This window comes from Hylobates moloch, unplaced genomic scaffold (assembly GCF_009828535.3).
Source record: "Hylobates moloch isolate HMO894 unplaced genomic scaffold, HMol_V3 SCAFFOLD_1, whole genome shotgun sequence".
Lineage (NCBI taxonomy): Eukaryota > Metazoa > Chordata > Mammalia > Primates > Hylobatidae > Hylobates > Hylobates moloch.
Window position 1 is genome coordinate 231,293,225 of NW_026652276.1, and position 14,605 is coordinate 231,307,829.

Genomic DNA, 14,605 nt, shown 5'->3' on the forward strand with positions numbered 1-14,605 from the left:
GCCTGGCACCTGCCCCCAGTGAACCACCCATCCAACAGGACCCCAGTTCGATGCACGGGGCAAGAGGGAAGGAGAGGGAACAAGCCAGACAGGTGGAGGAGCCCCGGGAAACTGAGCCACTCTGCCCCAGCCATGGTGGCTCCTGCGCTCCCTCTATTTTGCTGTGGCTGTGGGCAGGTCACCCACCTCCCTGAGCTTCAGGCTCCCTGCAGGTACTTCGGGGACAAGTGATTCCTGCACTGGGTGCCAGATGAGATGACAGATGGCTTTGTGGAAGCATCCAGAGCTCTAACAAGGCGGGGTGCTGGGTCCCTGCAGGGAAGGTGACCTCAGGGAGGCAGCCATCCTCGCCCTGGTCGCCTCCCTGCCTCGCTCGGAGCAGGAGGAGCTGTGCCCAGGACAGGCCCAAAGTCACGCTGAGGGCAGGAGGCTGGGGCTCCAGTTGGCCTGTCCGCCCCCAGGCAGGGAGGCTGTCTCCGGAGCAGCAGCCCAGGGCTGTGCAGTGTCAGGTTATATTTAGCCTGGTGGTGGCGACAGGAAGATGCAGCAGGAGCCGCTCCTGGCAGGGGGCCACCGTGTCACTAACACAGCTCTCATGGACAGCCAGGGGCCTAGGAAAGGCCAGGGACATTGCAGGCCCAGGGGACAGAGTTAGGGAGCCCGAGAGGCCAACCAGTGAATGAGAGAGAAAGAGGGAGAGAGACAGAGACAGGGAGAGAGAGAGTGTCTGTGTGTGCACGTGTGTGTGTGTGTGTGTGTGTGTGTGTGTGTGTGTGTGCTGAATGAGAGACAGACCAGTCCTAAGCTCCTGCCTCCAGGATCTGGGAAATGCAGGGCAAGGTTGAGGGGCTCCAAGCTCAGACCCTGACCCCACAGAAGCAGCATCTCCAGACAGACTCCTCCACCACCCCTTCCAGCCTGAGACCCAGCCAGCAATCTATGGGATCATTTATAGGGTCTTGGGGGCCGCTGTAGTCATCTAGACCCATCCAAATCCACTGCATGTGGCATGCCTGAGCCATCTCTGCCCCGGACCACGGCAATGCCTCAGAAGATCTCTGTCCTCTAGCTTCTCTAAAGCTCTGGGGCCCGGCTCTGCCTCTTGGGTGGTGTACGAACTGGAAGTCCCACCCCCTGTCCTCCTGCTGAGAAGCCTGGGAAGGTGAAACAAGGGCACGCTGATGCCAGGAAGCAGCTCTCCACAGCTCCCTGCACAGGCGCGTGAGTCCCAGGCGGTTGCGCCCCAGCTTCAGCCCTTCCCTCCTGCTCCCTATGGCCCCCACCCCTCTTCCCTCCAACTCCTCCCCAGCCTTGTAGGACCCCCTCTAGAAAGGTTTCCTTGACTGCTCCATCTGACCCACACGGACGCTGCTCTTGGAGAACTTGTCCAAACAATGCCCATCATCTAGAAGGCCACTGTACATTGGCCGGGCTTCCCCGTCCACCCGAGTCAGAGCCCTGAGGCCAGGGCAGGACTGGCAGTTGCAGAAGAACTGAGGGTGGACTCGGGGTGGTGATCTGCAGTCATGACAGGTGGGGACAGGCAATGTCCCCACCCTCTCAGCTCCCTTCCAGATCCAGGGGCACAGCCCATCCTTTCACAACAGAATTTGCCCATTTCAAGCCCGTGGTGCCCTCCAGCCCGAGTCTGGAGAGCAGACGGAGCAACCATGGGAATTAAGGTGCCTTTTGATGAAGCGAAATTCAACCTGGTCATCAGTTTTCATGGAACACAGAGGCTGAGCACCCAGGAACCCAAGGGAAGGCGGTGAAGCAGGAACTGCACCAGGTGTGAGACTTCTGAGCCTCAGTCCCCTTCAGCCCCCCTTCACTGTGATGCCACACAGCTTGCCACAGGGTGGTGAAGGTGCACACAGCTGCCACTGTCCACCAGGGGACACTCTGGGGTCTCCTCTAGTGAGTGGTCTGTAGGCTTCTAGGTCTGTGCTCTGTCTTGGCTCCTAGCATACCCCAGAGAGCCTGGTAAGGCCTCGATAAAGCCCTGTCCCAATTCCAGCTCTGCCATGAGTCACAGCTTAAACCAAGAGTTATAATTCCTCGTTGACTTGCCCCCCCCCACGCACACACAGGACACTATGAAGCACCAACAAACAAATACCAGTGCCAATGAAAAGCCCCCAAAAAGTCAGGTGGAATATTCGAGCCGCAAAACACATGATGATGATCCAAACATAAACAGCAAAAACTGGCATTATTTGCAGATGACGGGGTCACTTGCCTAGAGACCCCCAAGAAATCAACAGATAAACAATCAGAACTAATTAGATCAGAGAGTTCACCAAGGTTGCGAGATACAAGATCAGCCCGCAAAAATATAAAGCATTTTTTTACACAAGCAATTAGGAAATATAGTCAAAAACAAGGTGTCTTTTACAATAGCAACAAAAACTCTTAAGTTTCCAGGAATTGACCAAGAAGGCAAAAGTTGGAGTCGGGGCAAAAGGGAACAAAACCTTAAACTAGCAAAAAATACAGAACTCATCTGGTAAATGGAGAGACAATCCAGGCTCTTGAGTGGGACAAATATAAAGATGTCAGTTCTCCCCAAATTAATCTATAGAACCAAACTAATTCCAATCAAGAATCTAGTGGGTGTTGCCGGGCGCGGTGGCTCACGCCTGTAATCCCAGCATTTTGGGAGGCCGAGGCGGGCGGATCACGAGGTCAGGAGATCGAGACCATCCTGGCTAACACAGTGAAACCCCGTTTCTACTAAAAATGCAAAAAAAATTAGCCGGGCGTGGTGGCGGGCGCCTGTAGTCCCAGCTACTCGGGAGGCTGAGGCAGGAGAATGGCGTAAACCCGGGAGGCGGAGCTTGCAGTGAGCCGAGATCGCGCCACTGCACTCCAGCCTGGGAGACAGAGCGAGACTCCGTCTGGAAAAAAAAGAAAAAAAAAGAATCTAGTGGGTGTTTTCTCTAAAGTTTATGAAGAAAAAGGGAGGCCAGGCGTGGTGGCTCATGTCTGTAATCAAGCACTTTGGGAGGCCAAGGTGGGCGAATCACCTGAGAGCAGGAGTTCGAGGCCATCCTCGCCAACATGGAGAAACCCCGTCTCTACTAAAAATACAAAAATTAGCCGGATGGAGTGGTGCACACCTGTAATCCCAGCTACTCGGGAGGCTGAGACAGGAGAATCGCTTGAACCCAAGAGGCAGAGGTTGCAGTGAGCCGAGATCACGCCACTGCACTCCAGCCTGGGCAACAGAGTAAGACTCCGTCTGAAAAAATAAATTAATTAATAAATAAGGTTTATGAAAAACAAGGGAGATCCACAAATAGCTATGTTAGCCTTTAAAAAACAGAATGAAGAGAGAGGATTTGCCTCAGCAGACGCTAAGACATATGGAAAGCTATAGGTTTTTGTTAAGCTAGTATCAATGCAAGAGCCAGTAAACAAGTATTTGGAACAGAACAGAGAGCACAGGGACAGACTCATGGCTATGTGGGAGATTAACCTGATAAAGGCTGCCTCACAATTCAGCGGAAAAGAACAGACTGTTTACAAGATGCGTTGGGAAAGTTGGCACATTACATGGAAAAAATAAAACTGGATCCCTACTTGACACCACATACGGGGTAGTCTCAGGATAGATTATAGACCTAACTGAGAACGGCAAAACAATTAAGAGAACAGAAGAAAATGGAGACCCTCTGCAGCCTGAGAAACTTCAAAAGTACAAACAAACATAAAAATCGATGAATTTGTTTGCATCAAAATTAAGTATCTTTGTTGGATAAATTGAAGAGAGACTGAATGGGAGAAGATATTTGCAATATCTCTTTCCAGTTCAACAAGGAATTAAAATCTAGAATACACTGAATGTTTAACAGTATGCATTTGTATCTCTAGAGTACACAAGCAACTCCTGCAAATCAACAAGGACAAAAGACGGCGAAATCAAAATTAAAATGAGCAAAGGACATAAGCAGGCAGTTCACAGGAAAGTAAGCCCAAGAGGCTACCAGGCCTAAGAGATGTTCAGACTCAATAGAAATCAAAGGAATGCAAATTAAAGCAACAAGAAATCACTTTCACCTATTAGATTGGCAAAATTTAGAAAGGTAGATAATGTCGAGAGTGGCCGAGATATGCGGGTATGGGAATCTCAAGCTCTGAGAAGGAGGGTGATGACAGGCATGGCGGTACTTAGTTAAGTGTCCACATGTCCCGCGATCCAGCAATTCCACTCCCGGGCGTGTATCCCACAGACATCCTCACCCAAGTCCAGAAGGGACCATGTCCAAGGATATTCACTACAGCCTCGTTTACGGTGGCTGGGAGTTGGAGACATTGCGGGGTCCCTCCCCGGGAGAGTGGGTGGGTGAAGCGTGGCGGCCGCATGCCACAGAATAGGCAGCTACAGACTAGATGTCGAACAGCATTCCAGCTGGACTTAAAGCACATTCCCAAGTAAGAAAAGAGAACACCAAAATACAACATATAGCACAATATCATTTGCATAAATTAAATCTATATGCATATATCCAGACAAAATACACATTTGCAAGAGCATATGCAAGCAACACATCCACAGTAAGTACATTTGAATGATTGCCTATGGGGAGGGTAATGAGACTGGAGAGTGAGATAAAAGGGAAAAGGAAAAAATAAAATGAAAGAGAAAGGAAAAAGCAATAAGACAAATGCTGTGGTTTCAATTATTTGGGGGAGAGGCAGGACCTGGGAACAGCAGCAGCCTGCGGGGAGGGAGGAGGAGAGGCAGGCAGCGTGCAGGATGGGGCGGGGTGCACGTAGGAGCAGGGGTACTGAGGCCCTGGGTCAGGCTCATTTCCCACGATTGCAACAGCACGGGCTAGGAGCTGCAGCCACTTAGGTGACGCCCTGCTTCATAGCGACGAGAATGAGCTCTGGCACTGCACGCTGCTTTGTGGGTGTCTGTCATCTCATTCCAGCAACACCCTCACACCCCAAAGTGCATCAGGGACAGGTGCTATGATCGTGCTTAGCAAACGAGGAATGGAGGTTTGCAGACCCCAGCTAAAATCCAAGTGTCCTGAGGCCCTGAGCCTATCATGCCCCAGAAGGGCTCTCTGGGGGCAAGAGAGCTGGTGCAGTGGCATTCCACGTTGGGCAGGGAGGGGACAGCTAGGCTCGGGTTCCCACTCAGGCACCCGCCAGCTGGGTAAACTTGGGCAAGTGCCTCAGCCTTTCTAAGCAAAAGCTTCCCTCCCGTAAAGTGACGGAGAGGAATCCTGCCTTTCACAGGGCCATGAGGACCACCTGCGGTAACGCATGGTTCCCCGGTTTGCAAACTATAAAGTGCAGTCACAACAATAAAAGTGCCTTGTGCTGCTGGTCAGGTGGCATCACCCCCACCTCAACTGTACTCTCTGTGGCAGCTCTAAGATTTTGTCCCCCCACCCCATCCTCCTCGGTCCACCTCTGAGGGTGAAGAAGCTGGGAGCCCCCAGATGCTCCTGTGCCCCACAATGTCCTCCACACAAAGCAAGGCTAGAGGACTCCCAGACACAGCAAGTCTGTAACCAAGCTGGAAACTGCTGCCAAGTCACCTGACTCCCAGGAAAGGCTCCTGCAACACAGCACACTGCCCACCCCATTCATTCATTCATTCAGCAAACATGTGCCGTGCTCCCACTGTGCACTGAGCACGCAGATACAACAGAGAACAAAGCAGATGGGCTGCTCTCCACCCACCTGGAGCTCAAGGCCTGGTTGGGGGAGAGGGACAGGGAACCTCCTCCAGTACTGCAGGAGGTGGAGGACCAAGGCTGCCTGGCCCCCAAGGTGTTTCTCATCCTGGATAAGCACCCAAAAAGGAGAGGGGTTTATCTGAAGCCAACCACAGGCCGCAGCATAGAGATCTTTATGGGCAAGACTAGGGACACGGAGGGGACTTTAGGGGAGCACCCCGCATTCATCACCTGTCCCAGCACCCCTCCCTCCTCTACTGACCCTGACTCCCATGGCCCTCCTGCCCACATCGGGAGGGAAGTTCTGTTAAACTCCTTCACACTAAAGGGCTAAATACTTTCTGTCTCTATACTGGGAGGGGGCGATAAGAGAGAACGTGTTTTTAAAGAAAAAGGAGCATTCTAAATGCAGACGTTCTCTGAGAGAGGAGTTTCAAGAACCCTTCAGGGAAATACCAACACGTGAAGGGCTTTCTTGGAACCTCCAAAATCACCCCACCCAGGAAGCCACCTCTGGGGAGAAAAGAGGCCCAGTCTCCCCGCTCACACGCCCCCAAGCTGGCCCTTCTGCAGCCCCATGGCCCCCCCTCTCCAGAGCCCAAGGCCACCATCAGACTCTGCTCCCATCTCGACAGCTCTTTGCAAATATTTACATAGCTCCTCTCTGGGGGCTGCAGAAGATGCAACACGGAGAAGCCGCCCTCTCGATGCTCTCCAGACCCCAGGGTGGGTCGAGGAGTAGATAGCACCCTTCAATTGCGTCATGCCTGCCTCACCCCTGGAGCAGGACTGGGATATGAAGACTGCAGCCCCGGCAGACCAGGACAGACAGCCGCAGCTCAGGAATGACCCCCGTGGAGCCCCTCCAACAGGCCTCTGATCCAGCTAGAGAAGGGAAAGGTGAAGGGAAGGTGCTGCAGGGCAAGAGGCAACTGGCTCGGAGGCAGGGCCCCCATGGACCCCCGCCCGCACCTGGCAGCCCTGCAGATTCTCCCACTCGGCCCTGTCTCCAGGCTGCACCAGGCCTTGGCCAGAAGGATAGGAACACCCCTGCCCCACAATGAAGGGCGCTTCCCTGATAGCTTCAGTCCCACAGGAAAAGTTCTCCTGTGTCTAAGCCCCATCCTCTGGGATCGCTCTGGTCTGCCTCCTATCTCAAGACGACAAAACTCACTTATGCACCAATCCCTGTCCCACCTGCCTTCCCAGCCTCAAGGCTCCCCTTCCAGGAAAAGCTTCTTTCATCCTCAGCTCAGACCTAGGGGGCTGAAAAGAAGCAGAAACTGGGTGTCTGAGCTGGGGAGGGGTCAGCCATGAGGGAGAAGGTGATGCCTGGTGGTGACAGAGCAGGGCGTCTGATTTAAAGGAATGGGCACAGGAAGAGATGAGGAAGGCGAGGAAGAGGACAGGACAGATGGCCTTGGGGGACGGAGAACGGCAGGAGGCCCAGAGGAGTGGGGCTGATCACAGGAGGTACTGAGGATTTCAAGGCAGTCTGAGGTCCGAGGCCTGTAGGAGCACCGGGGAGGCTGGGGTCCAAGGCTGGGGACGGACGGAAGCCCGCTGGGCATGGGGCCACCTCTGAGGCCCTAGGCACAGTGCACTGGGGAGCAGGCCTGGACAGCAGGTCCCCACCCCCCTCCCAACAGCCGCAGCATCAGCTGTTGCAGTGGGGGCCCTCTGACCCTGTTACCATGGCAACCGGCCTGCAGCTGGAGTGGAGAAGCCAATAGACTCCTCTCCAGAGACACCACCATCCCCACCCACATACAAGCTCCCGGGGACACAGGGACATGGAGCCAGGCCAGGCCAGTCGGAGGTATGAGCAGCCAGACAGAGCCTTCCAGATAGAGGCTCCGAGGGGTGGGGGACAATGGGAGAGAGGGAGACAGGCAAGGAGCAAGGTTCCGGGGTGCTGAGGCGAGGGAAGAAGACAGGCGGAGGCACCAGAGAGGAGATAAAGACCAAGGGACAGAGAGTCAGCCAGGCCGGCAGAAGACAAAGGCAGGGAGATGTGGGGAGTGAGAGAGGAGCTGAGAAGGTGGGCACAGTCAGGCTGGCTGAGCATGGTGGCAGGGAAGCAGGGAGCAGAGGCAGGAACAAAGAGCAGAGAGGATGCAGGGGGACAGAGAGAAGCGACTCTGTGAAGACTGGCAGAGGAGGAGCCACAGCCCCCATGGCCATGTGGGAGCACAGGTGTGGACCCAGCCAGCACCTGCTGCCCGGGGTGCCTTCCCAGGGCCTTGTGGGGATGTTACCGCCAGCCAGCCTCACACCACTGGACTCTGCCCCCAATTCCACCTTAATCCCAAGCCTGACTTCAAGGGGCACAGGGCCAGTGAGCCCCAGGCACCTCGTGTCTCTCCCTTCAGCTCACACTCCCCCAGTCTAGCCTCCCCACCTCCCAGCAGTCCCATCAACTAAATAATGGGGCTGTCTGGCTCCAGGCCCTGACACTGCGCAGAGCAAGGCTAGAGGCACCAACACAGCACAGCTGTCCACGGAGGCGCCTGCCAGCAGAAGGCTCCACCTCCTGCCCAGCTCCCCCTACCCGAGGCTGGCCCAGGCAGAGACCCTGAGAAAGGCCTGGACAGAAAGAAACAAGGGGTGGCACAGGCATTCCTCACCTCCGCCTCCCTACTGGGCCCATGTGTGAGTACACACACAGGCACGCACACACGCAGCCCAAGCCAGGTCCCGGGGATCACAGGAGGGACTGAGTGTTTCAAAGTAGAAGAAGCGGAGGCTGAGGAAATCTGTCTGCATCACCCCAGGCCTAGAATGCCAGGATACATGGGGTCCTAGGTGGCCAAGCGCCAGGCCAGCCTGTTGGCCAACAGGAGACACCTGAGCCCCATGAAAACTAGGTGACAGTGAAGAAGGGGACAGACACAGATGGCTGGCATAGAGTTTTCTGGGTCACGGCCCCATTTTTTGGAGTCGTAACCTGGAGAGGGGACAAATTTGAACTTGGGCTGGGGATCTGGGTTCTAATCCCACTCCTTCCACTGATTCACTGGTCATCAGACCTCTGCTTCTCCGTCCTTCCACCTGCAACTCGAATGGGCTGGATTAGGTGATCCCACAATAACTCCTCTGCAGAAGGGGGCCCATGGCCATCCTCCCCAGAAGGGGCCAGCCTAGACTGGGAGGGAGGGCCAGCTCCACCTAAGAGCACTCCACACATACCACAGCCAAAGGAAAGAGCCCTCGGCCTCTGCTGCCAAGAGGCCAAATCCCCAGCACAGCTACATCGTAGTAGGACTGGCACCATGTTTACAGAGCACGGCACTCTCTAAGAAAGCTCAGCACCCTTGTGAAGGTCTGAAGCGAGGCACATTATCCCAGAAGTAGAAACAGGCCCAGGGAAGTCAACCAACTTGTCCAGTAGCGTATAATTTCCAGCATTGTCTTAGACACAAACCCAGAACTTACGGGTTCTATTCTCTTCATTACACCTGTGGTCGGCAAACTTTTAAAATAAAATTTCACATGAGATAATGTACAGCATACAGATAGACCTGCAACTATCTGGTGTCGTTTTCAATATATGACAGACAGAACAGAGCACACAGGGCTCTGGTCAGACAGATGTGGGCTCCGTTCCCAACTGCTATTTTCTAGCTGTGTGACTGTGTGAACTTCAGTTTCTTCATCCCCCAAAATGAAGACAACAGTAGTGTCTACCTCCCTGGGTTGTGAAGAGTGCATGAGATAAGAGAAGTAAAGCATTTGGCCCAGTGTCTAGCCCCTAGAAACCATCCACTGCCTTCAGGGTTTGAGTCTAGTCTCACAGCCCCTGCCTCCTGCCAGTTAGAACCCTGATTTGCTGTGAGCAAACCTTCTTCCACAGGGTGCAGGGACCATGCCCCCTCTAGTGCCGTCCAGTGATGCCACAGACTGCACGCCTTCAAAAGCACAGCCTGGAGTATGCAAGGCTTTGCAGGGCCACCCCAGCCAACCCTGAGCACACAGGGCTGGCACATGGGGCTGGCTGGCCTGGTCCCAAACAGAAAGCAGAGCGTGCTGTCTGCAGGAGACAAGCTCCCTGAGGGCAGGAGCCTCATCTGTCCTGCCCATCTCCAAGAGCCTAGTGCCTGCCAGGCTCACGAGGGTTCAGTAAATGCTTATGGGACACACGCTAGGAAGCAGCAAGGTTTGCACGCGTTCCAGAGCCGCCTCTTCAGCAGGATTCTGCCCACAGGACCCCAGTCCTCCTGCTCTGCCCGCCCTGACCAGAGCCCACCCCAACAGGGCATTCACGGTGTGGGAGCAGCCCCACCCGGGGCTCTGTTTATCCGCTCTCCGGAAGCCCAGAGCAGCTGTGCTGGGAGGCGGTGGCTGAGTAAAGACACCTGGCGCAGGAGAGGGTGGCAGGGCGGGGCGCTCGACAGCTGAGACAAAGGAAACTGAGGTTGCGGGGAGAGGCACTCACCTCCCCCAGGTGCTGTTGAAGCGCAGGGCAGGAGGGGGACAGCAGTGACAGCCAGAGTCCTGCAGCCCTCCTGTCCCTCCATGACATCTCCCAGACCTGTCACCTGGCAGCAACTGCCCTAAGGTAGCTAGGGGCCTGTGCCCGGAGGTCAGCGCCCAACTGCCAGCCTGACCTTTAACCTCCATCCACGCACGTACCTGCCATCCCAGCTCGGTCTAACTCTAGTCCAACTTGCTCTAGCTGCCCACACCTGCCCAGGGAAAAAAAAGGACCAGAGGAGCCAGACCCACAGCCTAGCAACTCCTTTGCCCTCCTGAAAACCATCTCAGCAGAGTGAGGTGCAGGCCCCGAACCGCGCCTCCCACAGGCACACCGCAGGGCCCCCGCCCGCGTCACACCCCCACAGAACCCTGCCCGGGCTCGGGGCGTTCTCCAGCCTCCCCCACACCCCCACGCACCCTGCCCCTCACCGTGGTCCCGCCCCTCTTGACCCCGCCCCGGCCCGCGCCTACCATCTTTCCGGTAGAAGGCGATCTCCACTTTGCGCTCCTCGGCGCCCAGCAGTGCCTGCGCGATCTGCGCGGCAGCGCGGCGCTGCGTGCGCGGCCCGTGCAGGAAGTCGCAGGTGCAGGGTCGCTGCATCACCTCGGCCCGCGAGTAGCCGCACAGCTCGCAGAAGCCGTCGTTGCAGTAGATGACGGCGCAGTTCTCCACTCGAGCGTTGGCGATGATGAACTTACGGCCTAGGGGGGCGGGGAGGAAAGTGCGCGTGAGCGAGGACCCCAGCCTCGGAGACTCCCAGCCCTTCCCCACATTCTCCACTCACACAGCCGCCCGGGGACGCCCCGCCACAGGAAGCATGGCTGGGACTGGGGTCCCCAGCAGGGGGCGAACGCAGCTGTGCGTGTGCCCGGATACAGGTGCCTGGCTGGCCCGGCCGCGCGGCGCGCCCCCTCCTCCGCCTGGCCCGCGGGCTGGCTGCCTGGCTTCCCCCGGGCAGGCCGCCAGCAGCCCGCCGCCTACTCCATGCCCGAGGCTGAGGCCAGCCTGGCGGGTGTCAGCAACGCGTGTCAGCAGCCGCGGCGGAGGGATAAACACTGGGCCTAGAGAGGGAGCCTGGGAAAGGCCAGAGATGGCGGCCAGGATTCCCTTTGCACCGGCTCTCTGGATTCTGCTTTTAATTTCCCTGCTCTCCAGACTGGGGGGCGCTCCCTGAGCCACTCCTTATCCTGAGGCTCCCTAGGAAATCACTCCCAAATTATCTGAGGATCCTACCAGGTCAGTACTCCCTTGAACTTCTGCACACCACCCCCCGCCCCAAGGGCAGTCAGGAGCTGAGGGGTGGGTGTGCCAGAGAGGATGAGGGAAGTTACACGTTGAACACCTAGGACGCTGCATCTCATTTGGTCCTCTGACAACCCCATAAGGTAGGTGTCATTATCCTCCTTTTACAGATGAAGAAACCAAGGCTCCAGAGAAGTTCAGCACCATGCCCAAGTCTTGCAGCTTGTAAATGACAGCGCCAGCTTTTGAACCTTGGTCTGGCAGAGGCAGAATAAGCTGAGGGTCACAGGCAGAAGCCCAAGGTCATAGGAAGCAAAGAGAGGGACCTGCAGCTCCAAACCCTGGAAACACCTGGAGCCTGGGAGGGGCCTGAGACTTTGGCCCCACTTGTAGGAAAACAGACCCAAGAAAGGGGACCTGCACAGGGATGTGAGGCCTTCCTCAGTTTGGCCTCATCCTGGATGAGCACCCCCATGGTTCCATTTCGGCCAGACTTGGCTCCCCGACTCCAGGCCTGCCCAGAGAAGCCAGGCTGGTGAGTGAGCAGCAGGCAGGCAGCTGCCTCACCTGTGCCAGGCAAGATGCTCCTGGGATAAGAGCTTTTCATAAACAGAAGTTTCCGGCCACTTTGGCCTTTAATGCTGGGGCTTTCAGTAGCAGTTGGAATTCTCCCCCTCCCCTCCCCTCCCCTTCCCTCCCCAGCAGGCATAGCCCTCAGGTTGCAGCCCTAGACAATCCTACGTGCAAGGCTGGGCTGCAGCAGGGCACCCTGAGGTAGGCCCAGGCCATCGGGACTTGGCCTCTTCCCACCTTTCTTGGTTCTCCCTTCCCCTGGCCCCTAGAAAGTTGCCTTTTGGAACTGGGTCATCTTTTGGCCAGTTCCCAAGGCCCCCCAGACCTCCCAAGCAGCCATCAATTCCAGGAGTCAGGGCTTCCTGTCACCTGAAAAGACCCCCTAACTCAGCCTCCAGCTCTGCCACAGTCCAGGGCAGTCCAGAGGCCCAGCCACACACCCCAGCTTCATAGAAGAAAAACCACCCCTTGTCCTGCCAGGCCTGGGAGAGAAGAGCAAGTTTCTTCGAAGGCATGCCCCACCCCCCCACACACCCTTCACTGAGATCCTGGAATACAGGGATGGGACAGAAAGCCTGCCCCTCCTCCACAGACCTGGAAACAGAGACCCAAAGAGGGAAGAGTCACTCAAGGTCACATGGCAGTCAGTGGCAAAGGTAGGGCTAGAAGCCAGCACCCCCCTACATCCATCCCAGCCTCCCCGTGGGCCCGCCCACAGCCTCCCCCTGGGCCCACCCCCACCTCTCAGGGAGGCCCTCAACCAGTGTCACTGTCTCCACCCCCTCAGGATCATCTTGTTCCTCCGCTTCACACAATACTGACCATCGGACTGACCCCTCCTTCCCCCAACCACCGTTACAAGCACACGTTGTCCTGTGCTCACAGGGTCATGGGCAAGGAATGTCATCCTCTCCCAACTCCCAGGGCCCTTGGCAGTCACACCCACTGTGGCTCATGCAGCCTTAGGGACAGGCACATGAATGCTGCTTGGGTGCAAACCCACACCCAGGACATTTGCCTAATCTGGGACCCTTCTAGAAGCCTCCCTACCAGGCAGGCATTAGGGGTGCTGTACTCCCGGTCCCCATAAGGGAATTAGGTGACAGTGCCCAGGGCAAGAAAACCCACAACTTGGGGGTACCACAGAGAGCTGCTTACCCTCAAAGCCCAGCTCTAGCCCCAGGACACCCTGTCTCCACATAGCCGACAAGCTCGCAGCCTTGTCAAAGACACCTCCCCACCGCCCATACAGGGTCTAACTCATGGGTGACACATGGACTCAGGGTCATATACACACAGCACACACAAGAAGAGATTATGGGCTGACCCTGCATCCACGGCTTTTCAGTCCCTCAGGCACAACACAGTCAAGACCTGGCAAGATCAGTGTGCGCGCTGGGATCCCAGGGTTTGGGTCATACACACTCTTATGCCCTTGCACACAGCCCTATCCACGTCCAGGCACCCAGAGTTGGGGACACCTGCACACTCCATCCCACATCCCTTCCCTGCACACTCAGCGTGTCACACACACTCCGATCCCAAAAGCCTGAGCTGAGTTTCCCGCCCCAAGCCCCAACCCCAAACCCTTTGGCCCGGTGCCCACGGCCCCGGTGCACCAAGCCTTGCCCCCGCCGCCCCCTCGCCAAAGCCTGGGGCCCACCAGGCCCCATTGACTCGCACTTGGCGATGCACACGGCCCGGGCACGCCCCCCCATCCACGCTCGGAAGAGCTCGGCCCGCCCCCAGAGCCCCCTCCCCGCTCAGCCCCCTCCCCCACTCACTCTGGCCCTCAAACTTGCGGATGATGGTGTCCAGGAAGGTGTTCTGCGGCGCGACGTGGCCCCTCCGCACCGGCATCCTGAGCCCATGGGCGGGCCGGGCGGGCCCCCACCCACCCCGGCCCGGCCCGGCCCAGCACTAGGCTTCGGGTGGCCCGGCCGGGCCGTGGTCCCCGCACCCCGCGGCCAAGCCGAGCACGGGCGGGGCCAAGACTGGACTGCGGGCGCCGGGTCCTCGCTCGGCTCCCGGCTCCCCGCTCCGGACCCCGGGCCCGGCCTGGAGCCGCCTGAGCGCGAGCCGCCCGCCGCCGGCACACCTGTCTGCCGGCCCCCGCCGAGCCGCGGGGCCCGCTCCGCCGCGTCCTCGCGCTGCGCTCCGCCCGCCCGAGCCCCGGGCTCCTGGCTCCCGCCTGCCGCCGCGCCGACAGCCGCTCCAGCGCCCGCGGCTCGGGCAGCGCCTGCGGCTCGGCCCGGCCGCGGAAGGGTTAATGCGGCGCGCGCCCCTCCGGCTCCGGCCCCCGCCTCCCGGCCCCCTCCCGCCTGCCGCGCGCCCGCAGCGCCGCCCTCTCCCCCCTCGCCCGCCCCACGGCGCGCGCCCGCCCTTCCCATTGGCTGAGCCGCGCCGAGTGCTCCCCCAGCGCCAGCCCCTCGCTCTGCCAAGGAGCCCCCGGGACTCGCGCGCCCAGAGGGGGAAGGGACCCTTAGGCAGGGGGAACTGTGAGGACAGGTGCCATGGCCGGCTTGTAGGCGGCCGGAAGGGGGGGAAGGGATTCCACCCCCACCCCAGATTAGCGGCTGAGAAACCTGATTTGAAGGGAAACGGCGGGTCCTTATGC

General features: G+C 57.8%; 1 protein-coding gene across 9 annotated transcripts in view; it reads right to left on the minus strand.

Moving 5' to 3' along the window:
• The window catches only part of KCNH2 (potassium voltage-gated channel subfamily H member 2), a 33,667-nt gene extending 19,369 nt beyond the window's left edge, over nt 1-14,298 (minus strand). For 3 of the 9 annotated variants that reach the window (XM_058427996.1, XM_058428001.1, XM_058428009.1), the window contains exons 1-2: nt 13,773-14,070; nt 10,644-10,874 (exon numbers count right to left, since the gene is read on the minus strand). In XM_058427996.1, coding sequence (XP_058283979.1) covers nt 10,644-10,874; nt 13,773-13,848 — 307 coding nt within the window. In that variant the 5' untranslated portion in view covers nt 13,849-14,070. Of the gene's footprint in view, nt 1-10,328; nt 10,467-10,643; nt 10,875-10,957; nt 12,090-13,772 lie in introns of those variants that run through there. The other 6 variants (XM_032762181.2, XM_058428004.1, XM_058428006.1 and 3 more) reach the window with 6 other exon arrangements.
• Between the last annotated feature and the right edge of the window lie 307 nt (nt 14,299-14,605).